At 43.8% G+C, this 27,005-nt stretch overlaps 1 protein-coding gene across 1 annotated transcript in view; it reads left to right on the top strand.

Annotated features, from left to right (window-relative positions):
* Positions 1-25,061, top strand: part of MRPL20 (mitochondrial ribosomal protein L20) — a 173,609-nt gene extending 148,548 nt beyond the window's left edge. The window contains exon 4 of the mRNA XM_044061875.1: positions 24,370-25,061. Coding sequence (XP_043917810.1) covers positions 24,370-24,543 — 174 coding nt within the window. The 3' untranslated portion in view covers positions 24,544-25,061. The remainder of the gene's footprint in view (positions 1-24,369) is intronic.
* Positions 25,062-27,005: the final 1,944 nt, after the last annotated feature.

Raw genomic sequence — 27,005 nt, 5'->3', positions numbered from 1 at the left:
GTGTTTTGTTTTGAAGTAGCATTTGCTTGGGTGTCTGCTTTGGAGGTCTCTTGCTTAGGTAGATTTTTATTTAGAGCCTCCGAGTATGTTTTTGTGTTTTTATGTGTTTGGTTTGCTGTTGTGGTGGGACTATGTGATACTGGAATTGTGTTGTGTGAGGTTACCTTCTCCTCCTGACTGGTTACACCAGTTTTGAGATGAGAGAGCTCAGCCTCCAGTTTGGCTATATGGTTGCATCTCTCACATATATTTGAACCTGTTTGGAGGAGGAGAGGGTTGGCCATGTACATGAGACAGTTGTAACATTGCCTCAAAATTCCCAGATTCACCAGCTGGACTGGAGAGGAAACCATTGACTGACCTTTGGACATGCTAGAGTAATATAGGGAACTGAATTAAAACGGACCAATAGGGGACAAGGTAATCGTAGAGAGTATAAGAGTAAGTAGTGCTTATGGTTTATTAGTGCTAACTTGTAAAATTACTTATTTGGACCAGTGAGGGGCCTTAGAATGAGAATATGGTGTTTAATTTGAGAGATAGAGCAGTTCTAAGGGAAAAAGTGAAGAGCAGACTTTGTGGAGCCAGGAATAGTTTAAACCCAATTAGGCGGCGTTGCCCGATGTTGCGCTATGCACAAACACGCGCAAAAGAGGGTTTTAAGAGAGGGAGATCAAGGAGTTAGGAATTGACCCAAAATGGCCAATAAAACTACAGTTTCAAGGCTCAATGTTTATCACTGCCACTGATGAACACAGAGACTTCCCTTTAGCCCAAGCAAACAATGGCCTCCAAGAAACTTACAAACAGTTCAGAACAGAAAATCTGTAACTGAACTTTTTTAAATCTCAGAAAAGTGGGGAAAAAAGCAAGATTTTTTTGTGTTTTTGTTTTTTTTAAGGAAAGCAGAGGTTCACAAGTATCAACAAGTTAGAACACTGCAGTAAATGACCCCACACTTGAGTGCTAGGCCAGAGACAGATAAAATGCAAGTTTTAAGAAAAAAACAATTTTAAAAATAAGTGCAGGCAGGAAATTCAGTAATTCAGCTCTAGGTTGTTTTCAAAATACAGTTACCAACACAGAAATCAAGTTTAACAAGCCAGAAAATGCTCAAAAGTAGGCGGCAATGCAGAAAAACTTAACAAATAATCTGAAGCAAAATACTTAAAATCTCAGAAGTGTATAGTTTTATGGCTGGGGTCCACCAGACAGGACGTCTGCCTTTGGAGGATTGGGTCTTGGTTTTATTTGGGATTGTGCATGATCCATGCATTCCTGAAGGTGTTCATAGAATGCGTTTTTATAAAGGATTCTGCGGTCTGGGCCGTATTTTCCACAGGCCCGGGGGCTTTGAAGGGTTCCACCTCGGTTTTGAGGAGTGTGAAATTTGCTTTAGAGAAGTTTTTCACTGTGGTTTTCTGGGCAGGGGGTGGGGTCGGGATGTGAATATCCAGTGAGATTAGTTTATGGTCTGATCTTACCAGTGAGGGATACACTTCTGGTCTGGAGCATAAAGTCCCCATGTTGGTGATGTCGGGTCCATTATGTTTTCCCCTCTTGTGGGAGTGGTAACAAGTTGTTCCATAGCATTTGAGTTTATAAATTCTAGGAACCTTTGGGCTAGGGTGTTGGAACTAGAGTAATGCTCCCAGTCTGTTTGGGTAGTTGAAGTCGCCCAATATAATGGTGTTCGGAGAGACCTTCATATTTTCCAGTGTTTTCAGGAAGGCCGAGTGGGGTTCCTGGGTTTGGGAGGGTGGTCTGTAGCAGGCTATAAACTGGAAGGCAGTTTTACCCACTGTTAGTTTCACATGGATAGTCGCTGATGCTTCGTGCTGTGCCACCAACCTGGAGGTGTGGGTATCTTTCACGAATATTGATACTCCCCCTCCTTTTGTGGTTCGGTCCAAGTTTTGGGGCCGAAAAGCATTGTATGAGGTATAACCTGGTAGTGCTGGGATGCTCTCGGGTGCCTTGAACCAGGTTTCTGTTACTGCACAGATATCTGTGTTCGCCATGCTAAGGAGAGTTTTGAGTGCGTGCATCTTGAGGTTTAGACTTCTGGCATTGAGTAGCATTACTCTTAGTTTCTTATCCCTTGTGATACCTATGGAGGTTGGTTTGTCTTTTGAGCCTTGCCTAAAAAAGGCACTATGGGGGTAGCAAGAGCCTTTGCCAATATCCGAAAGCCCAGGGGTGACAGGTGCAAGCCGTCCCTAGCGAAGCATCGTGGCTTGTCGAGCATGTCATCCCAGGCTGACAGGCATTGGATCCCCTTTGAATGACACCAATACTTAAGCCAATTGTTGAAATTGATCATCTTGTCTTCATATTGTGGCATCATTCTTGGTGAGGGTAAGATGCTACTCAAGGTCAGGGTCATACCGGCCTGGGCTACATGCTCAGAGAGCTCCTCTATGTCTCTTCATGTAGTCCAGGGAGGTACGTCTCAGGTAATTCACACCAGCATGGACAATGACCGAGTCATATTTGTACTTTCCTTGGAGTGACCTGAGTGCTTGTGTTATGTGGCAGATCAGAGCACCCGACAGGCAGCTCACCATGACCTTCTCCTTGTTCAGCCTGGTGAGCGGGACGTCAGTGTGCCTGACGATAGTCACCTATTACAAGTGTATCAGGTGTGTTGTTTAGCCTTAAAGGCTGTGACTGTTTGGCACACTGGCTTTGTGAGCTATGTGTTGCACGTGTTTTGTTTTGGGTTAGCGGTTGCTTGGGTGTCTGCTTTGGAGGTCTCTGCTGCTTAGGCAGATTTTTATTTAGAGCCTCCGAGTATGTTTTTGTGTGTTTGTGTTTGGTTTGCTGTCGTGGTAGGTCTGTGTGAGACTGGAATTGTAGTGAGTGTGGTTTCCTTCTCCTCCTGACTGGTTACGCCAGTACTGAGTTGAGAGAGCTTAGCCTCCAGTTTGGCTATATGGTTGCATCTCTCACATGTGTTGGAATTTGTTGGGAGGAGGAGAGAGTTGTCTGTGTACATGAGGCAGTTGTAACATTGCCTCAAGATTCCCAGATTCACCGGCTGGACCGGAGAGGAGATTGACAACTGACCTTTGGACATGCTAGAATAGTATTGGGAATTCCTTTATAATTGAAAAAAGGGCCAATGGGGAACAAGGTACTCAAGGGGAGTTTGTGAGGGTGTAGTGCTTTTAATTGTTTAGTGCTGACTTATATAATTGCTTTAGTGAGCAAGTGCCAGGTAACTTAAATGCAATGTGTTACAGGTAACTTAAATGTAAAAACGACAAACAGTAACTTTCAAGTGAAACAAGGAAATAAGTACAGTAAGCAATGCATATATCACTAGGGATCTACAGAAGCACTGAAAAGCCGGGTTTTAGGTGGAATTAGCTTTTCAGGGAAATAACAAGCAAACAAACAACAAGCATACAAACAAAGCTAGATTCAGCAGGCCTGGATCTAGTCTATGCTACAGCAAACAAGGTGTACCAATTTCAGTAAGAAGCAGTTCAAATATGCAGGCACTATAAGCCTTTAACCAGAAATTCTTAACTCAGAAGGGCAGAGTCCAGCTTCTCCTCCCACAAGAGTGCAGACCACGAACCCTCTTAATGTAAAATAACTGGCCTGAAGCCCAAGTGCTTAAACCAGAATTAATACACTTTTAGAATAACAGACACTGAGCCCTCAATCAGCAGTTCCCAACTTAGAAGGATGTAAGCTACCTGTTCTGCCACTACAGTGCAGACCACAAACCTTCTTAATGTAAAACAGCTGGTCTGAAGCCCAGGTGCTTAAATTAAAAGGCTTAGAATGAGTTACACCAAGCAGTAATAAATAGAATTGAGTACTTTTAAGATGACGCAAAAGCAAAATGAAGTAGGAAGAAACACAAATACAGTAAAAGCAGATACAAATTTTTTTTTTTTTAAGTGGAAAGAGAGAAAGGAGTAGCAGAAACTAAGCTGATTGGCCTTCTCAAATGTTCTCCTTGTACTGGGTAGAATGAGGTAATGACACCAGACTGGGAGGAGGGTCCCAGATCAAATTTACACTAGGGACGGGCAACTGCAAAGCCACCAACTATAAAAACACTATACCAACAGGAAGGGAGGGTGGGAAACAAACTTCAGAAATGATTCTCACAGCTGAAAAGCAGCAGTGAGCCTTTAAATGAAAGTTTTAAACAGCTAAAGGAGCCTCTAGAAAAAAAGTTTAACTGCAACAAGTTATCAGAAACAAACAACCCAACAGATGCTTAATAAAAGTGGACAATTTCCAGTTAATACCTCACACACACTGAAACTAGCTACAAAAATACACAGTACACAAAGTGCTATAAATAACAAAGAAATAAAGAACAAAATAAACAAAAAAAGCAGGATACTTAATGTTCTATATTATAGCTCCGAGTTTCCTCAGTGTCCTTCCTTCGATCAGCTCAGTGTGAAATGGCAGAACACTCACAACTGAACTTCTTAGGTAACAGAAAGTTGAAACCTGAGACAGCTTTTAAGAAAGAAATCTCAAAAGAACCAATGAGGTGCTTAGTCTAAGCTGCAGTCCAGGTGACCTCAGTCAGCCAATGACCTCAAACAATTCTCTCTCACTGAAATGCCTGATGGCTTTGGCTAAACCAAGATGTCCCTGAATATGTGCTCAGACACACAGCCTCCACAAACACTAGGCCCAAATACAAGCCTGAATATGGAAATGCTACAAATATCCCCACTACTTAGAACAACTGCAGAAATGTTTCTCACAGCTGAAAAGCAGCAGTGAGCCTTTAAATGAAAGTTTTAAACAGCTAAAGGAGCCTCTAGAAAAAAGAGTTTAACTGCAACAAGTTATCAGAAACAAACAACCCAACAGATGCTTAATAAAAGTGGACAATTTCCAGTTAATACCTCACACATAGTGAAACTAGCTAGAAAAATACACAGTACACAAAGTGCTATAAATAAAGAAATAAAGAACAAAAAAAAACAAAAACAGGATACTTAATGTAATATATTATAGCTCAGAGTTTCCTCAGTGTCCTTCCTTCGATCAGCTCAGTGTGAAATGGCCAACACTGGTACCCCCTCCTGCGCAGTGTGTCACTGTTGGCCCCATGGCACCTGCCTCAGACTCCTACCCTGCTGTCTCAGCAGGAGAACCAGATTCTGCACCCTCAGCTTCCAACACTAAACCTAGCAGCCTGGCTAATTATCCTAAGCTCTCCTTTACCATCCCTCAGTATATCAGTGATGGATGTCATTTTAGAGGCAAGGAGGCCTACTACTAGAAAATCTTATGCTGAAAAATGGAAAAGATTCTGTGCCTGGAACCAATCTCAAGGGATGAGCACAGCAGTGCCCAATTTACCTCAGATTTTATAATACTTAACCGAGACGCTTCACAAGGGCTTGTCTTTTTCCTCAATAAAAATTCACTCCTCAGCCATTTCAGCTCATTATAACACAGAACCTCCCCTCTTCTCTCTTCCACTGCTAAAGCAGTTCCTCAGAGGGGCAAAAATTTTAAGACCACCCAGGAGAGCTCCAACTCCAGCCAGGGTCCTTAACTTTGTATTGGAGAAACTCACCCTTCCTCCTTTCGAGCCAGCTGCTACTGTAGATTTAAAATTCCTTTCTTGGAAAACAGATTCCCTTTTAGTCATCACTTCAGCAAGAAGGGTATCTGAATTACAGGCCCTTATGGCAGTGGAGCCTTTCATCATCTTTCATGCAGACAGGGTGTCCCTCAGGACCAATCCCACTCTCATGCCAAAGGTGGTATCCAGTGTGGCCTTTAATCAGTCAATTCATTTGCCTACCTTCTTTCCTAATCCACAAAGCAAAGGGAAACTGATACTGCACTCCAATGTGCACAGACAACTTAGATTCGACTTTGACAGGTCTAAACCTCAAAGGAAATCTGAACAACTGCTGGTGGCATTTGCTGCAGGGACAGAGGGCAAGGCTATTTCAAAGCGAACTATCTCCAAATGGATAGGTCATTGCATTCACTTCTGTTTTTAAGCACTATGGAAAACCTATCCCACAGGGGATCAGATCCCACTCAACCAGGACTGCATCTACCTCTACAGCCTTTCTCAGAGGCTTACCTACCAGGGACATCCTAGAAGCTGCTGCCTGGAGTTCTGTACATACTTTCACCAAGCATTACCATTTGCCAATTTTCTCTAAATCCAGAGCTGGCTTTGCCACTGCAGTTTTGCAGGGCCTTATAGCTGGTCCTAATGCTATCTAAATTCCTCCTCCCATCCTTAGCTTTGGGAATCTACCCAAATGTAATGACTGCAACAGTGAAACACGAAGAACATAGTACAGTTGTGTCCACTTACATAAATGTAGATGTTCAAGTGTATTCACTGTTGCAGTCCTGGTTACCCTCCCTCCAGCCCCCTGACTTCGTTTGGCTGTACCTCTTCTCTCCTTTTCAATGCTTAAAAGCTTTTTGGTGTATTTGCTTTTTTGTTTGAGGTATAACCTTGTATATTTATAGATTTAATTGCTTCCCATTAGGGGGGCACCTGACATCTGGGACAAGAAAAACTGATGTAATGACGTTGGCTGCATGTTTTATACCCCTGACGTCATGGAAGAAGAGACGGCAAGCGACGTAGGACCCAAGACTTTGTTAATCAGGCTGACTGAGGGCTACCTGCAAGCAGATAACCCAAATGTAATGACTGCAACAGTGAATACACTCGAACATCTACATTTATGGTAAGTGTACACAACTGTACTTTCCATCTCATCACCTTATTCTACTGAGTACAGACTGATCAGTTGAGAAGGCCCCAACCACTTACACTCTCAAACTTGAATTATGTTGTGTTTCCTGCATTCCCACTTACAGTAAAACCAGATGAATTAAGTATCTGTGCTTCTTCCTACTTTGCTTTATTTTCCTTTTGTTAAGTGTTCAGTTGCATTTATTACTGCTTGCTAGTAGCCTGATTCAGTTGTAACTGTTTATTCTAGGTCTCTTAGTTTTGATTTAAGCACTTGGGTTTCAAACTAGTTATATTACATAAGGAAGGAATGCAGTCTACACTCTTTTGGCAGGAGATGTAGCTTACATCCTTCTAAGTTGGGAATTGCTGGTTGAAGGTTTATTGCATCTGTTATTCGAAAAGTGTCTTAGTTCTGGTTTAAGCACTTAACCTTCTGGCCAGGTATTTTACAATAAGGAGGTTTGTGGTCTACAGTCTTGTGGGAAGAGAGGGTAGTCCATGCCCTTCTGAGCTGAGAATTGGTGGTTGAATGCTTATTGTGCCTGTTATTCTGTGTGTCTTTGTTCAGGATTAAGCTCAATTAACAGGAGCTGCTCAGTGTTTGACATCCTTTGCCAGGTCCAGGGTGTTTCTGCTTGAATCCAAGCCATCCAAAGCTAAGAACAGGAAATGTGGCTTATTTTTAGTTTGATTAGCACTTTTTCATCTGCATTTTACTGTTTTATTGCATTAATTTCTGCCTTTTGACTGTTTTTACTGTTTGTGCCTGCTTATTACCTGTACTTTTTTGCACTGAAATATTGCTTAGTTAGCATAGACTAGATCCAGTCTGTTTTTTATACACTTGAACTCAGATTCAGCCATCTTACATTTTAGAAGGGCTCCCCTCCACCCTTGTTGCACAAGTGTGGATATATCTTTGTCTGAGCTGGTGATTGCTGGAGGAAGGATCATGGTGTGAATTCCTATATGCAGACTAGTTTAAAATTGTTTAATTTTGACTGTATTTAAGCCTCTCATTTGTGTGCAGCTGCACACCACAAAATGGGGGTTAGCAGTGCCTTGTATAGATGCAAACGCCTAGAAATGATTTTTCCCTAGACACCAGTCAGTGTAACCAACTCAGGTTTCCTGCTGCTCTGTGGGCAATGCAGCTGGGCACTTCTGCACTGCAGGCAACTTAGCTGAGCACTGAGCAGCGTCACCCTACTTTCCATCCCTGATCTTCTATAGAATAAGTCCCCTTGCTAATCCCAGAGCAATAGCTGATCTAATTTGTCCTCTTAGAAATTAGTACACGAGAATTGCTTGCTACTGTGTTCAGCCAGTTTCCCAACATTTCTCCAGCCAGCCTGATTGTCATGAACATCCTGAGGCAATGTACCATTTGCCTCATGTATACTGACAACCACTTGCTCCTAAAGCAAATATAGTATGCGAGAGATGTAACTGTACCATGAAACTAGAATTAGTCCTCTCATGTAACCGTAAACAAGACATCAAACAGGTTGTCAACACACACAAAATCGGGTCAAGACACACACAGTCACATACACAGAGGTAATCACGAAGAGCCTACCAAAAGACCAGAGACCTCCAAGCGCAAACAACCTACACATACAGAATTCACCACTACACATAACATACATCAGTGTCTCAACAATTAAGCCCCATAATACAAAACACCTTAAAACCTAATGTCCTAGTCATAGGCAACTCAATAGTGATGCACACAGATGTCCCCCTCACCAGACTGGACAAGAAGGTCATGGTCATCTGATATCAGGTGCCAGGATCCGTCAAATCACACATGCACTCAGGTCACTCAGCAACAATTACCATTATGATTCTGTCATAGTACGTGTTGGAGTGAATAACTTGAGATGTACCTCTCTGGACTATATGAACATGACTGAACTCTTATGTGTACCAAGCAGGTATGTCCCCTAGCCCTAAACAGTATTCTACTTTTACCTAGGATGATGCCACTATACAGATAAGAAATGATCGATTTCAATAATCTGCTTAGCTTCTGGTATCAGTCCAGCCTGGGAAGACATAGTTGACAATCCACACTGCTTTGCCAAAGATGGCTTTCAGCTTTCTCCTTAAAGCTTTCAGATACTGGCAAAGATGCTTGCCCTCCCCAATTGTGCCTTTTTTAGGCAATGTTAAAACAAAACTTCTGACATAAAGAAATCCACTAGAGACAAACTCAAGGTCATTCTGCTTAATGCTAAGAGCCTAAACAGTAAATTGCAGTCCCTGGAATGACTCCTCACCATGGAAGATGCTGAAGTCTGTGCAGTCACTGAGATGTGGTTCAAGCCACAGAGAACACCCTGGCTGTACAAGGCTGCAATGCCTTTCACATGTTTAGACCTCCAAAACGAGTGTGAAAGAACCAAAGGTAGAGGTGTATCAATCTTAATTAAATCCAAATGCACCTCTAGACTGGTAAAACAGTACAACTCTGAGTTAATCCAGGTCCAGATAACTGTAGGCAAAGTGTCCTACCACATCATTGCTAGCTATAGGTCACCCACCATGAGCCAGGATAAACACACAGTCTACCTGGACTTGCTAGAGTCACTCAGGGTGCACCCAAACACCTTGGTCATGGGAGATTTTAACTAACCTTCCATCGATTAGGCGACTTATACAAGCACAAACATGATCACTCTGACGTTCCTGGATTTTGTTAATTCAAATGCCCTAGAACAGTTGGTCTGTGCCCCCCACAAGTGGCTCAAGTGTCCTAGAACTAGTGCTTAGCAGCATGGGTGATCATTGCACTACCCCCTGTGTGTTGACCTCCCCGGTAAGGTTCAACCATAAATCAATCTTGTTTGAAGTAAAGATCAACACTGACACCCCCACAGGAGCAAAAAAAAACAAATTTCTCCAAGGCAAACTATAGCTTACTAAGCAATGGTATAAAAAGTTTCAAAGCCCCTGCTAACACAGCCAACAATGACTCCTATGCAGAAGAGTACACAAATTAGCCACTTAAACAAATGTATTGACTCAGCTGTACCTGATAGCCATCCTGGTGGATTGTAAGTATAAATAAGTTATATAACAAAAGAAAGAAACTTTTAGTTATGTACTTACCATAACTTTAGATGTATGGGATCCATCTCGCCTACATTCTCTACAGATGGGTTCGGAGCCGATCCTCGGCTCCGACTCGGCTGCTATACAATAGAATGCAGTCTCTTATTGGCTGAGTTACCTCATATCCCAGGATGCACCACTACCAGTTCCCCAGATCTTGTTTGTCCGCACTCATGCTGCTAGAAACATACTATTATTATAACATTCTCAGGTCTTTCAAGAGAGGAAAGAAGTTCAATTTCGGATCGTCCGGTCTCTCCTGGTCTACGAGGCAGGGGGAAGGAGGGTGGGTTATTAGGAATGTAGTCAAGATGGATCCCATACATCTAAAGTTATGGTAAGTACATAACTAAAAGATGTAATGTGATCCTATCTCGCCTACATTCTCTACAGATGGGACAGCGTCCCTAGCACCTAATTCCTGGGTGGCTCACTGGAAAACACTCCTGAGAACTGTGGAACCGAAGGAAGCTCGACCCCTGGATGCCACATCTAATTTGTAGTGAGAAACAAAGGTGTGTGAAGATGTCCACGTGGCAGCCGCACAAATGTCACCAATAGAGAGCTTGGAATGAAAAGCTGCGAAGTGGCCATAGCCCTAGTAGAATGAGCTTTCACTGGAGCTATAAGTTCCTTATTTGAGATGAGATAAACATGATTGATGCAGTCCCTGATCCACTTGGCAATAGTGACTTTTGTGACGGCTTTGCCTAATCTATTATCCGAAAAGGACACAAACGGTTGATCTGATTTTCGTGTTTTGTGTGTCCTATCCAAATAGAAACGTAATTGTCTGTGCACATCCAAGCAGTGAAAAGTATATTCGGCTCTATTCGAATACTTGGGAAGAAGACCGGTAGCTCTAGTGATTGTTGTAGACAAAAGTTAGAACAAGCCTTTGGTATAAAAGATGGGTTTGGTCTAAGAGATACTCTATCCTTGTGAAATACCAAGTATGGTGGTTTAACACATAGGGCTTGAAGTTCTGAAACTCGTCTGGCTGAAGTAATAGCAACTAGAAGGGCAGTCTTCCAAGAAAGGAATTTTAGATCACAGGTTGCTGCCGGCTCAAAGGGGGATGAGGTTAATGCACCTAATACCACGTTAAGGTCCCACGGAGGTGCAGGTTGAGATATAGGGGGTCGTAGAAGCCAAGCTCCTTTAATAAAGGCTTTGCACAACTTGTTGCTCATTAAAGGAGGTTGCACACTTTCATGAAAATTGGAAATAGCCACCAATTGTACTTTGATGGTAGACACTGAGCAACCTTGGTTGAATAGGGAAGCTAAAAACTTCAATACTTCTGATACAGAGGCTGTCATCGGGTCTAATCCTCAGAGTTGGGCCCAAATAGCAAACCTCTTCCATTTATTGCTATATATCTTTTTCGTAGAAGTCTTGTGGGCCGAAGACAAGATGTGCATGACTTCAGGGGCAAAAGAATGGCTCCTAACTATGGTTGGAAGAGGAGTAGCCAGGCTGCCAACTTCAATGAATGGAGGGACTGATGGAGTTGTCCTGACTGATGAGTCAAAAGGTCTGGAACTTGGTCCAGGAACCAAGGACCCTCCAATGCATATCTGTGAAGAAAGGGGAACCAGACTTGCCGAGGCCAGTATGGGGCAATTAATATCATTTTGCTTCTCAAGCGAATCGCCTTCTGAATCACCTTGGGGAGAAGGGGAACCGGTGGAAAGGCATATAGCAGACCAGAGGGCCAAACGTGGACTAGAGCGTCCTTGGGAATCTCCCCCGGAACTGGGGTCAGAGTGAAGAAGTGTTGGCATTTTGCGTTGAGGGGACTTGCGAAGAGATTGCAACAAGGAACTCCCCATCTTGTGAAAATCTGCGTTATCACTCTGTTGTTCAAGGACCACTCGTGAGGGGAGAGAATAGTTCTGCTCAGTCTGTCGGCTATCACGTTGGATTTCCCCGGAATGTGCATTGCCACTAGGAAATGCTTGGTAGCAATCGCCCAATCCCATACTTTCATGGCTTCTCTGCAAAGGGGGTAGGACCTGGTTCCTCCTTGCTTGTTTAAGTACCAGACTACCGACATGTTGTCGGATTGAATGGCAATCGTACCCTGGGGGAGGTGATCGTGCGCAGTGCTTGCAACGCTAAAAGCACCGTCCTCATCTCTAGGATATTGATATGGAGAAGACTCTCGTCGGAGTGCCACGTGCCTTGGACCGACCTGTCCAGATAATGTCCCCCCCACCCTGTCTGGGAGGCGTCCGTAGTCAACATGGCAGAGGGGAGTGGGGAACGAAGGGTCGCCCTAGATTCAGGTTGGAGGATAGAAGCCACCAACGAAGATCCTGTTTGCACGTGTCTGTGATCAGTATGTGGTGACTGAGGGGAAGGTCTTTATAAGACCACTGGCCTGATAGGAGCCACTGAAGTATCCTCATGTGCAACCTTGCCAAGGGGACCAGAAGAATGGTGGCTGTCATGGAGCCCAACAGCTGTAGGACCATTCTTGCTAGAGCACGACGTTTGAGGAGCAGAGCCTGAACCTGAAGCTGGAGCGTCTCTATTCTTTCCATAGGGAGATAGACTCGCATCTGCCTTGAATCTATTTCTGCACCAATAAACAGAATACGCCGAGATGGTTGCAATACAGATTTTGACCAATTGAAGGTGATTCCTAAGGAGTTGCCTAGTGTGATGGTGGCTGCTAGGTTTTCCAAGAGTAGATGCCTGGAGGTGGCAGTCAGGAGCCAGTCGTCTAGGTATGGAAACACCTGGAATCCTAGACTTCTCAAGTGTGCAGTCACCACCGCCAAACATTTGGTGAACACCCTGGGGGCTGTGGTGAGACCAAAGGGCAGTGCTCGGAACTGAAAATGACTGTCTCCTAGGCTGAAGCGTAAGTGTCTCCTTGACGCCTGATCTATCAGAATGTGATAGTAGGCGTCTTTGAGATCTATGGAGCACATCCAAACACCTTTCTCCAAAAGCGGGAGAATGGATTGCAAAGTGACCATCCGGAATTTGGACTTTTTTACAAATCGGTTTAGTTTGCTGAGATCCAAAATGGGTCTCAAGTCCCCGGTCTTTTTTGGCACCAAAAAGAATCTTGAGTAAGTCCCTAATCCGGCCTGGTCTGTGGGACAGGTTGGATGACCCCTTTTGAAGCAGCTTTGAAACTTCGTTGGCTGCATGATCCCGTTGACTGGGTGGTGGGTCCGGGATTCTTTGGACTGGTGGAGGGGGTTGAACAAAGGGGATGGTGTAACCTCCGGCGATGATTCGAAGCACCCATTGGTCCTGAGTAATATTTTCCCAGGCCTTTAGGTGCTTGGCGACCCCGACTGGCTCGGAGCTGCACAGTCGGGTACTCCTCCAGGGGTGCGGGAAGGAGGAGGAGCCACGAAAGGACTCGCGGTCTCCAGTGTTGCGGGGGCCTCCGCCACCTCTGGGACGGCGTCTCCCTGAAAAATTTCTCCTTCCTCTGCCTCTAGGAGGGGAATCGCTCTGCTGCGCAGTAAGGCTTTTGAGACTTGCGGAACCACATTTTCCCTCCTCTTCGAGCCTTGGGATAAGGTCTGAAGGGAATGGAAAACCGGGCTCCTACGGCAGTTAAAGTCTTACCCTCCTGTTCGCAGCGAGTCAATGTGTCCTTTACCTTGGGTCCAAACAGTGTGGACCCATCAAAGGCGTCGGCAAAGGAAGACTTAAAGGCCTCCGCAAAGTGACACAGGCGTAGCCAGGCTTGTCTCCGTAGAGCAACACCTGTTCCAGCCGCCCTACTCGCCCCTTCGGCCGCATAAGAAATGAGCCTCATGGACGAGTTAGATAATGAAGACAGGGTAGCCAACTGGGAGTTAACCGTCTGGGTCAACTGCTCAGGTAAGTTACCAGAGAGGGTATCCGAAAGCTCCTTGATCAGATCCCTCTGTAGTCTGGTGAAATGTGTCAGGTAATTCAGAGACCTTAATGTAAAGGCCGCTGAAGAAGATGCGCTTGCCGTGCGATCCATGCTCCTAGACTCTTTATTAGGAGGATGGACGGACGTCGAAGCCTCTGCCACATCTTGTTGGGTGGCAGATGCCACCACCATAGCATCTACAGCCACGCCTTTAGATAAAAAGTCCTTGTCCGGGGGAGCCGAGAGGAACTTATTGGGGCGAGCTGGCACCGGTTCCACAGAATCCGGGTGTTCCCACGCCCTTCGAGAGATCAAATCCAGAAGCTCATCGAAGGGCGGAGACACCCAGGAGGCGGAGGGCTGAGCCCCAAAGGCCTTGAGGAAAACCGACTCCTCAGCAGAAGGGAGTTTGGACTGCCAGTCGCCTCGTTGCTTGAGGATCTCTAAGATGTCCGCAAAGGAGACATCTTCCGAGGACGACTTTGGGGACCCCTCCGCATCATCGAGGTCGGTATCCGAGGTGAGACTCATCAGGGGAGTCGACGTGTTTCCTCTTACACTGTTTCTTCCTGGGAGGTTCCTCCGAAAGCGTGTCGGAGGAACCTCCAGGAAGAAGGGAACCCCCAATGGGGGGTAACCTCAGGCCCAGGGGCTCCGCTGTCTTGAGACAGGGGGATTGCAGAGGCGCCAGTCTCCATGCCCAGGGAAGGTGGTGGTGAAAAGGTCGAAGTGGCCACAGAGGATTTGGCCAAGGCACTTCTCATGGCATCGAAGGCTGGACCCCCAGAGTCCTGGGAAGGTCCAGCCCCCGAGACCACAACGGCAGTCGGAGCCCCTGCAGCCGACGCGCCGAGAGGGAGGCTCGGAACCGAAAAAATTGGTCCCGAAGCGTCCCCCTGGGGCCGACAGAGGAGGTCCGCGTACCGAACCTCGACCTGAGGGACGGGGTTGAAGTTAGTCGGAACCGACCCAATAACCTCCACCGGTTCCACCAACACCGACTCCAACGGCGCCGAGGCTGTTGGAGGAGGAATCAATGTAGCAGGATGGGAGATCGGCTCCAGAGCCAACTGGGCTGGAGCCGAGATCAACTTTGCGAAGACTGGAGACTGAAAGAGCCTCTGAAGCACCCTGTCTACGTCCGAATCGGACATCCTCGATGACCGAGAAGAGACCGACCGGGTCCGAGTCGACTTCTCCGCCGGTTCCGAAAGACTGGGGGACCGGCTCCGTAATGGTTCAAGAAGTATCGGCGCCGAGGGAGACTCCACTACAACTGCAATTTCCCTCGGAGCCGATGTGGACTTCGGCACCGAAGGGGAAGTGTCTGAGTGGGCAACCCCCATCGACTCCGAAGGCAGTGGAGCCGATGAAGGTGACACGCCTCTCGACGCCCGAGCTCTCGGCTCCGAAACCAGAGGAGTCGAGGCTGGAGACATCGAGGCAGACAGTTCCGCCCTCGGCTCCGAAGTCCGTGGAGCCGACGGCGAAGCCTGCCGAGACTTTTTTGCTGCCGGATCCGACGGGCTGGTCGGAGCCGAAGATTTTTTCTTCTTCCCAGAAGGTGAAGAAGAGGAAGATAGGGCTTCCTCAAAGGAAGGGGCAATAAGCCCTTTCAAGATCAACTTTTTCCTCTCTTGGAGGACACGAGAGGAAAAAGCGTGGCAAACGCTACAGGACTCCTGAAGATGCTTGGGACCTAAACAATAAACACATAAGGAATGGTCATCAGTTATAGACATTTTATAACTACATTTAATACACTTTTTAAAACCGGATGGTCTATGTTCTTTAGACATGGTTCTAAAAACTAAACACCGACTACAAGAAAAAAACAAGTTAGCACAGACAACCTAGACTCTAACTTAAACGCCTAGGGTAGGGCTAGGCCCCTCTAACTTAAACGGGACCGTTAACTTACAAACAAACCACAATTTACCACAAAAAATCTATCAAAACCAATCACACAACAACAATAGCTGTTAAAACAGCTTTTGGGTAAGTTTTACCAAAATTCAGACAGAAAAAATTTTCTGACTAAAGGTACTTAGCTCAGCCAAGTCCGAGACCACGTCTATGCTGGAAAGCGGCAAACGAGATCTGGGGAACTGGTAGTGGTGCATCCTGGGATATGAGGTAACTCAGCCAGTAAGAGACTGCGTTCTATTGTATAGCGGCCGAGTCGGAGCCGAGGATCGGCTCCGAACCCATCTGTAGAGAATGTAGGCGAGATAGGATCACATTACATCTGATATTTAAGAACAGGGAACTTTGTCAACAGAGGAAGAATACCCTCCACAGCTTGAATAAGTAAATCGGATATATTGTGAAGTCCTCTAAGGCTAGTTACAAGACTAAATTAGCATCCCTACCTAAAGACAACCATAAGGCATTCTTTAGCTATGTCTGAAATCTAAAATGGAATGCCCAACTGTGTGCCGAACATATAGTGGACAGTACCACTCACACAGAACCTGAGGAAATTGCCACCCTGCTAGCTGACAAATTTGGCAATAACTTCACCCCCCCCATCCCCACCAGCCATACTCCAAAGCATGCCTAATACCAGTCCACTACGGAGCATGCCTAATACCAGTCCACTACGGAGCATCTCCAAAAAACGAGTCATACAAGCAGTCTCTAATGCCAAAAACATGGCCTCTGTGGGACTGGATAGCATCCCTGGTTGCTTACTAAACAATCTAAAACAAGACCTAGCGGAAACACTTGTCACTCTCTATAACCATAGCCTGAGCACTGGCTTTGTTCCGGTAGAGTGGAGAACATCTACAGTAATCCCCTTGCACAGAGGGAGTCAACCCGTAAGCCTAACCAGACTTATCTGCAAGGTCATGGAAAGAATCATTGTGAGTCTTATCAATAAGGATACAGGCAACCTTCAAGTTTTTGACCTGACCCAGTTTGGTTTTGTCAAGGGTGGATCTTGCTCATTAAACCAGATGGACCTATTTGAGAATGTCACCATATCCCTGGATGAGAGCAAAGTAGTACATACCACCTGTCTTGATTTAGCCAAGACATTTGACAGAATCCCCATTCAGGGATCATTGAGAAACTGTCCAGCTGGGGATTAACCCATACATCACTAGATGTGTAGCCAACTGGCTCACCAACAGAACACGCACTGTCAAAGGCGAGGAGTCCACCTCCATCATTAGATTAGTTAACAGTGGGATACCACAAGGATCTGTGCTGGGTCCTCTACTGTTTGGAATATATTTCTTTGAGGTCCAGATGAAAGTAGATGGCTTGTGACTGGCTTACCAGTTTTTCAGATTAATGCAAACTGGATGCAACAATTGAGTCCCCCAAAGATGTAAATATATTACAGAAGGGGCTGACTCACACAAATGATTCATGCCAAAGTCACAGACTAAAACTAAATGCAAAAAAAAAAATGCTTCATTATCCCCTTTGGCAAAGAAGTAGCCCCTGCTAATTATGATATAGATAGCACCGCCTCTAACTCGAACCCAGTGGTGTGAAACTTGGGAACACAGGTTGATACCAATCTAAACTTCGATCACCATGTTTCCATAGCGACAAGGAAAGCGGTCTACATTGCACGCCTCATAGATAATGGCATTGCATCAAAGACTAAGGAGATTATAACTCCGCTGTTCTCGACCCTTATCAGGCCACTAATTGATTACAATGCTCCCTTCTTTATATATCTCACGAGACACCTGCAGCAACTGGAGAGACCACAGAGGATTCTAACTAAGGGAATCCAGGGCCTCCAAAACATGACTTGCATGAAAAGACTGAAAGCCCTGTCACTGTACTGTGCATCATGCAGGCTGCTGAGAGGCAACCTGTACCTGGTTTAGACAGCAGTCTGTGACTCTGCCCTAATGAAAATGCTGCACATCCACAAATCAAATGGCACAACAGTCACTCGCTCCAGGGATCTCAGCCTAGCCTGTGACATTAACAGAACATGACGGAGAGACAGCTATATCTCCTAGAGATTGTAACTCTTCTGGAATAAGCTCCCATTTCATGTGAAGCAGAGCTCCTCAATGACCCTGTTTAAACGCAACCTTGGCATTTGGATGGGTGACCATAAATTCAACCCGGGGATGACAGCTGTGTCCCTCATGGACAGGGGTAGTCGATCATAGAATTGCTAACTATGGTCAGTTAGGGTACATGAGTGTTTACATGGCTAGGCTTTTAAAGGCCGTAGGGCCATTAAACTAGAAACCTCCTATGAGACTCATGCATATTCCTAGAATAGGTATTGATGATGCTGTCTGTTTTATGAACCTTTAGAAGATCAAAAAGAACAGGGTCATTTGTGATCTGTAAGCTAAGCAGCAGTTATGTCATAAGTTTGTAGGAGACTAGAGTTGCAGGGTTTTTAAACATCCTCTGTAGCACAAGGAGCTCTTACCTGATATTTTTCTCTGTGAAATGGCATTGTTTTTTTGGTTGGGCAATATACCTGGATAGATGTATGCCAAAGGGGATGTTCTGTTCTATTAGGGACCTGATGAGAGGGAATGGGCATAGACCATGACTTTCTTGGACCTGGAGGATATGTATTTAGTTATAATTGTACCAGGTAGAAAGATTTACTAACGCATAGTTAATTATGTGGTGGTGAAAAGGGATTTTTATTTTGTCCATGATTGTACCTAGAGTATTTTTTTTGGGGGGGGGGGCATTCCTGGGCTAGGCAGAGAGCCACAGTGTCTGTTCATTCCTGCCTGAGAACTTCTATCAGCTTATCCATTCCCAACTACAAGAGTCAGGTGGGAGTGAACCAGCTTGCTGGTCCTGCAGAGTGGTCTACACTTTTTCCCAGGCGGAGCACCCGCCAACCCTGGCAACTCTCAGAACTGTGTAATTGATGCCCTCCAAGGAGACTTTGGCTCACAGGTGCAAGTGCTGCTTGATTGTGCTGGCTCCCTAGGCCAAATACTCCATGGATGAAACACCACCTAATGCTTTTGCTAGATGTTGCTTAAGTGGCAAGCATGAACTGCCGCCCCCCCCCCAGAAAATGTGGGTTGACAGCATCAGCTCACTCCCATTCTACCTGGCCAGCTGTTACAGGTGCCCAGTGTAACTAGATATTTTTATAACATATGTTTTTTTTTTTTTGGGGGGGGGGGGTAATTTATGAGGTAGGTGTTTGGTGTATTGCTTCCCAAAGCAAATAACGATGCATTTATTTTTATTTTTTTTTTCTTTGAACTTGAGACTTTAGTCACAACACCAGGAATGAGGCGTGGATTAGGCTGTTTTAGAGGATATGGATGTTATCTAGTGAGTTGATTCTGAGTTTGCAGTTGTCAGAAATTTAGTTGATCAGAGACCCTTGATCTCAGCTTAAGACACCACTGAAGTATATGCAGAAAGGGTGTAGCCCCAAAATAGAACCATGTGGAACATCACTGGTGACCTGCCTTTTTGTGGAAGTATGCCACCAGCTCTGATGGTATGGGTCCTGTTTGACACCCAGTTTCTTATCCAGTATGTTACTACATAAAGAAGTGGGGCACTTTTCTTACTAATGCTGGAGTGTGGGATAGTGTCACAGGCTTTTGATGAATCTTTGTAGGTACTGTGTACTGATTTACTTTCATCCAGCATTTCAGTAACTTTCTTAAATTCACTAGATTTTGAAGGGAAGACACATTTTTCAGAAAACAAATTGTTTAGGATTGAGGGATTGTAAGAGGTAGAGATATCATTGTTTAAGAGCTCCATAATGATGTATGCAATTGCTTTACAAGTAATGCTGGTAAGGGTAATTGGTTTGTACTTCCCCAGGTCAGTGATGGGGCTTCCCTTGTGGAGTAATTCTACAAAAGCAGAGTTCCAGGCCTCTCTCATACCCAGTGGAAAGGCTAAGATTTAATAGGTTTAAATGAGAATCTGTAAGACCATGATATTTTGCTTGGACCTAGTAATCTGTTTTGTTTGGTTTTGAAGAGTAATTGTAGGCAGTGAGGCAACAGATAGGGAGGGATGGGGAAGGAGTTTGAACTAGATTGTCTACTGATATTTTGGGAGTGTCTTAAAGGTCAGAGTAGGTGGTTATTGCCGGGTGCACTCAGGGCTGCACAGTATTTGTCAGAGGGAATTTAAGAAAGTGTGGTGTTTACTATAGTATAGTATCTGCATATTAGATACAGCATTTATAAGAAATGTATTTATATATTTAAGTTTGTTTACTAGGTTAGTACACTGAACTAAATAAACCATTTGCAGGCAGATCCCAGGTGAAGTAATTCACAAAAAATAAAACAGAACTGGTTCACAAACGCCGAGGTATTACAGAAGGTATAAAAATCTAGCAGAAAATTGAACCAATGAGCGAATGTTGTTACTGGTGGAGAAAAACAAATGTGGATTAATTTTAGTGGTAAATATGGGATATGGCAGCAGGTGAGAACAGAGCTTGGAAGCAGAAGTGATGGAGGTAGGTAATATGTTCAGTGGAAAAGTACTTGCAATCAGATTTGTGATAGAGATGTCTTTTGAGTTGTGCTCTGAGAGTGGGGAAATATTTCTTTTAGGGGAGAGGTTGCAAGAGTTTGGGCAGAAGAATGGAGGAGTGGTCAGTACAGTGCAGTTTGGTTTGGGGAGTGTGAAGTAAGGGAGTCCATTAGGAGACATTGCAGAGGTTGTAGGGGTGGTGGTGGTGGTGGCTCATTTAACAGCAAGGGGCAGGAAGGCACCTGATTGAACTAGTTTGAAATGGATGAGATCATAGGAGTAGTTCAACCGTGTAGGTGAGTGGGAACAACCTGACTTTGTACCGAGAGGGAATTGGCAGATTTTTATTTTCAATGGACTGTAGAATGGATAAGTTTTCTTTAAAAGCTGTGGTTATGATAGGAAGCCCATATGTGAGTTGAGCTAAGAGGACTCCTATGCCTATCACATCCCTTGCTGGTCTGGAGAGAAAGGGAAATATTTTTTGGGACCATAATAAGATACTTTTAACTTTTTCTTGATTTCACTGTGGTTGTGGAGTGGCTGTTCCAGCTGTAAGCATGGATATTTAAAGGATGAGATTGTTCTTTTGGTGTTCCATTAAGGTCTGTGATGAGATTTTTAGGATATTTTTAATCTTTTGTGAGGTGCCAAATATTTTTGTTTTGAAGGGGTTTAGGAGTTGTCTGATTGTTCAGCCAAGAATTATAGGAGTGGAGGTTGGACTGAAGCTGGGTTTGAATAGATGAAAGTGAGGAATTGTATCAAAGGATAACCATGTCATCAGCACAGAGTGATAGGAAGGTTAGAGAGTAGTTTAATACATTTTGAAAACACCAGTGAGGAGATTATGTAGCCCTGTAACACTCTTGGTTTGAGGTGCTGGAGATGATGGGGATAAGCCAGTATTTGATTGCGAAATACCTACTTGTTAAGAAATCTTGGAACCAGGTGACACTTTTAGAGCTAACACTTATTTTTCGAGGGAGTGAAGGAGGAGGAGATGGTCAGCAAAGTCAAAATCTTTGGGAAGGTGAATTATACATGTTGAGAAAGATCTTATCTGCAAGTCACCTTAGTACTGACATTGTACTCAGTCCAGACCAGCATCCATGTTATTTGTATGGTGAGATGGTACTGTTTGTACGAGGAGATGGTACTATTGAATGCAAGTGCATAGTTGGTTGTAGATCAGTTTTTAAAGTATTTTCCCAAATCCAAGTGTAGGGAGGACAGAGAGAGGGCAGAAGTTAGGATATGCTTTCTGGCTGAGGCTGTTTGTGAGGGAGTTTGGAAAGAGCAGTTTTTCATATGTCTGGCATTGTGTTTTGAGTTAAACAGAGTTTATAAATATGGAGAATAGGTGTGGTAAGGAAGTATTTGTGGAATGAGATGAACTAGTTGAGTAGATTGCACCAGGGGTTACATCCATGGGTGTATTTTCTAGTACTGTGTCAAGGTCTTTGAATGATGCTCTTAAAATAGAAAAAGGGTGAAAAATAAATTAAAAAAATTGAAGATGGGAATAAATGGCGAGGGGGTCTGGATGTGTTTGGGGGGTGGTAGAGCTTGTGATACTTAGGAGGTGGCAAAATTCCCATTGAAAGTCAAAGGTTGAGAGTTGTCTTTGAGAGGTCTGGATGATGATAGGGAAGGAGGCAGCATCTGTGGGTTTTCAGACTGACAGAAGTATTTGAGTTTGCCTAGCAGAACCAGTTGTTTGTGTTTGAAATAGTTTGGCTTTGTGTCTGCATATCTCTTGCTCAACTAGGTTATGCAGAGGAGTAAAGGTAGTACGATTTTCTGGGGAGAGGTTTGTTTCCATGAAGACAGTGCACTTTCTCTGTTTGAGCAGATCATTCAGTTCAGTGGTTAGTAAGTGATTTTTGTTTGTATTTTTTTTTTTTTTTTTTTTTAAATAAAGAATGAGGGTTGTCCCTACCTTGACTTTTGCCAGGTCATGTGTCTTGGAGGTATTTGCTGGAGAGGGTAGGTGGGAAAATTGTCTTTGGGTATGTTTAAGCCATATTTCAGTGACAGTTGTGATGTCAGGAGAGGACTGTAAGGAAGGTGTTTATTTGGTCAACTTTATTAGAGATTCTTTTGGGAGTCGATTCGCAGGAGAGGGTGGAGGTGTGGAGAGAAGTTTTTTTTTTTTATTTATTTAACATTTGTTTACTGGGCAAGTCTGACTTGGAACGTAGCCAATTTTCAGCAGAGGCCCGGGGAGAAATTCTCCAGATGCATGTCTTTGAATGTGGGAGGAAACCAGAGCACCCAGAGGAAACCCACACGCAGGGGGGACATGCAGACTCCACACAGAAGGCACCCCAGCCGAGAATTGAACCAGAGAACCTCTTGCTGTGAGGCGACAACGCTACTGCTGCACCACTGCGCCATCTGCCGTTGATGGAAGGGTCCTGGATTGGATTCATTATTGGTTCTATGGAGGAGTATGAGCAAGATGGTGGTGAATAGAGAAATGTTGGAAGTTTGTGGCAGAATTGTTTGGGTTTGGTAGGTTTAAAGGAGATGATTGTGTGCAAGTGGTAGGTGGAGAATGAAATATTTGAAGGAGTGAGGTGGCTGTTGTGGTTCAGGTTTGTGATTGTGGGGCTTTGTGATAAGGTAGTGAGGGGAAGGTTGAGTGATATGGGAAGAGATATGGTTACAGATGGTGTAGTGTACTGGGTTAGAGGGAGGAGGAGTAAGATGGTGAGGTAGAGAAGCATTGTTAGGGAGTGAGTTCTGTAAGTAGGTACAGGAGGCTATGATGTTGGGCAAGACTGTAGTGTTTATATGGGAGAGTGAAGGGTTTGTGAGTGATGTGTTTGGTGGTGAAACTGAATGGAAGTTTAGGGTGGGTGTATATCACATTAAAATGGTTGAGGAGGTGGGCACCTTTAATGAGTGCCCAGAAATGGGTGGGAGGGAGGTGTAGACGGGGATGTATAAATTGCAGAGTCCTGGGGTGGCTAGGGGATTGGGGGTGCTAGGTGCATTATGCAAGCCCCATCTCCCACACTCTGGAATCACAATGTGAAAGTATGCATGGTGGTTGCAGGGGACATGGTGTTCAAAGAGTCTAAGAACAGTAGTTGTCAGACAAGAAAGAAGAATGTCCTGCTTAATGGTTAAAACTTTGACTTTTCACCTTCAAGATCAGAAACAAGCGTATCTGTATATATAAGCTAAGGAAATGGAGTCCCATTGCAGGCTGTTGAGTAAATGCCCCCCGTTTCCCTGGGTAAACAAGATGCGCTATTAAACTGCAGTCTACCAAGATGATGAGCAAGGAAGCTTTGATTACTTATTGATAACACAAAATATTGTTCGAGTTGCATTTGAACAGGAAAACACATGATTTGACTGAGTTGCCCAGGAATGGTCCTAAATTGCCTTTACTTTGTTCAGGTTACAGCCTAAACTGTCAGTAAAGTGAAAATGGGGACTGAGACCAACCAGGAACCCCCCCCCCCCCCCCCAACACATTCAGCAGGTAAAATAGAGCAAGTGCAGCTCTCCAGGAATGCAATTTAAGTTTAAGGGTACCTTTTATTCTTGATTAAGAAGACATATTAGTCACATTTTAAATGTTTTAATTGGTATGCTGACAGCTAGATACTAAATGTGACTTGTTGAAGCTCTTTTAACTTGAATGGAGCACAGCCTTACATGATCCTAGTAATACCCAGTTAGTAGTTAAATGCTGTCATGCCATCCTGTGAAGGGGCTATATGATGGATTGCCAAAAATGAGTTTCAGGACTTTTGGTTTCAAAGTTAAGCAGGAATTTCTGAGGCTCCTGTAGACTTTTAAACTATGAGAAATGCAGCAGTGTGTGTTTGAGGGCATTACCATCTCATGAGTTGCAGCCATCAAGGAAATGCCTTTTTTTTCAGCTGAGGCCATAAAACAATGAGGAGTATTGTTCTGAAGGTTCACTACCCTGAAAGAGGCTTCATTTTTTTAGAATGTAGTTTGGAAGATTGCTCTGAGAAATGTACATCTTGCAGCTATATAGATATACTTATACCTATCCAAGTAAGTGGTTCTTATTTCCAACTTACTGAATGTTGTATTTTCTACTATTGCAACTTGGATGTTTTTTTCATGTTTTTGTAGATAGTTTACGATTTTGTAACCATAACTATTAGTGTGTTTTGTTTGTGTCTTTTAGACTCAGGTAGCACTGAACAGAAAAGTACTTTCTGACTTGGCTATCTACGAACCAAAGACCTTTAAGGCTTTGGCTGCATTAGCAAAGAGACGGAGAGAGGAAGGTTTTCTTGCAGCTCTGGGAGAAGGAAAAGAGCCAGAAGGAGTGTTCTCACGGGTTGTCCATTTCCGTTGAAGAATTTTTCATGTAACCAACCAGCATTCTGACAACTTGCACTACACGATTGTTTTGTTTTTGTTTTGGCATCACAACCATGGAAAACTGCAGTAAAAAGCCTAAAGCCTTTAGCTGCGGAAGGAAGTAGATTGCTGTTGGTCATTACATGATCTTGGTGAATTTTTTTGATTTTTTTTTCTTTTGGAGCATTACTAAGGATTAATGTATTGAAATTGCACTGGTGCATGTAATGATCTCATCTTGGTTGAACTACAGACCTCCTGAGCTCACTAGGTGTGATGGCCAGCAAGAAGAACTATGGGAGTTTCGTCCTGGTAATCTTGGAAGTTGCTTTTTAACTGATTTGTGTACCTATTCTCAAATATTTTCATTTGATTCAGTCCATCAACTTGTTACTTTTGAATCTGCATATCTTGTTATAATTGTAAATGCCACTTATATAAAGGACCATTGTCATACATAGCTTGGTACGTCAATGTAACTTGTAATAAAATATTTTGTAACATTTTTGGAAACCAGGAGGGCAACAAATTCTTGGGTATAATTGATATTTATTTCCAGTGATTCAGTGGTGTGTGTGTGTAGTGCCCTTCTTCGCAAAATATATCCGTGATACCTCTGAATTTTCTTCCACATTTGAATAACAAAAAAAGTGAACATGTTGTCATTCTTAACAAAATGGTTTCTCTAGTGGTAAGCAAATTTTTTTTTTAAAACAGTATTAGTGATTGAATTGTACAGTTAAGACAACTCTGTGCATAGCTGTAGGAATAAAGTACACAGTTAAAGCCAGAACCACAGGTGGTGGTTTGCATTTCAGCTGTAAAGCACTTGTTAAAAAAGTTGTCATTTATGAAATGACTTTACATGAAAGTTGATAATGAAAGGTTTGGGGACACCACTTTTTGCAGTTTCACCTGTGTTACTGCTTTTTGATGTTTTTTTTTTTGTTTTACTGGTAGAGTAGCAGGTGTGCTTGTCTTGATTTGAATGCCATAAAAATGTATGGCTGAGTGTGTAAAGCTGATAGAATTATAGGCAATGCTAGATAGTTGTTAAACTAGGTAAAAAGCTAGTTTATTGTTACAGCCACAAAATGTGTGTTTCACTGTATAACTTTGCATCTCCATTATTTAATTATACTATTATAAGTAGGATCTTTGGAAAATATTCAGTTCTTATGAAGGTGTTCGAGAAATCTCAGTTGTGGGATGTCACAGACAAGAAGCGTACATAATTTTCTCAACATTTGTGTCTAAACTGCTGTGGTCTGCTTTAACTGTACCATATCTTAAGTGCATAATGGATTGCATAAGAAAATGAGGAAATGTAAGGATATGGCAAATAGGGGAAAACAACATGGAACTCTGTAGAAAGTTGTGTATAAGCACGCAGTCACTCGTGAGGGATTTGGGCATCCAGGTTGATAGCAACCTGACTTTTGACCACCATGTTGCTTCCGTTGTATGGAAAGCCTTCTACATCGCTGACCTCATAGGTAAGGGTATCTCATCCAGGGACAAGGTCATCATAACATCCCGTGTTCTTCCCTTACAAGGTCCATTATTCAGTACAACGCCCCTTTCGGCATGTACCTCGCAAAGCACATGCAGCAGCTGGAGAGACCACAGAGGTTCCTCACCAGGAGAATCCAGGGTCTCAAACATCTGCTATACACAAATAGGCTGAAAGCCCTATCACTCTACTCAGTTTTTACAGATTTCTCAAAGGAGACCTCTGTCTGGCATACAAAAGGCGATCACTGACCCCACCTTGATGGGACTGCTGCATATCCGCAAGTCAAGGTCCACTCGAGTAACTCGCACATGCAGCCTCAACCTGGTCTGTGAAATCAACTGGACTTGTTGGTGGGACAGGTTTGCTTCCCAGAGATTTCCACATCTATGGAACAGACTCTCTCTCCACGTCAAGTAGAGTACCTCTTTTTAAGCGCAACCTGGATAACTGGATGGGAAACAGGAAATACACCCCTGGGATTCTACCTGTGTCCCTGCTGAACAGGGACATCGGGTGCTGACTTGTTTAAACATGGGCTAACCTCTTGGTTAGATTTATAAGGGACTCAGGGTCAATAGCCTAGTAACCTTCTATGATCCTATAATGTAGTCTTTCTTTATGGCAGTGTATTGTCTTATTTTCTGCAGGTGTATGCCTCCATGAACTCAGACAAGTTGAAAGTATACTGTCTTTGAGTTTCATCAATGAAAGTCATCTAATTTGCGGAAGAAAGCTAAGTAATAGGAAAGAAAGTATACTGTCTTTGAGTTTCATCAATGAAAGTCATCTAATTTGCGGAAGAAAGCTAAGTAATAGGAAATTCGATATCTTAAATAAGGGCAGAGTCCCACACATCACTATGCAGAATGCCATGTTCTTTAAACCCCCTACTTACCATATAAGGATTGCTGCATGTATTTTTAGTCAGTTCAGCCATTATT

Source organism: Protopterus annectens, chromosome 2.part0, assembly GCF_019279795.1.
Source record: "Protopterus annectens isolate FY-2018-M chromosome 2.part0, PAN1.0, whole genome shotgun sequence".
Taxonomy (NCBI): Eukaryota; Metazoa; Chordata; order Ceratodontiformes; family Protopteridae; genus Protopterus; species Protopterus annectens.
This window is presented reverse-complemented; position numbering and strand designations above follow the sequence as displayed.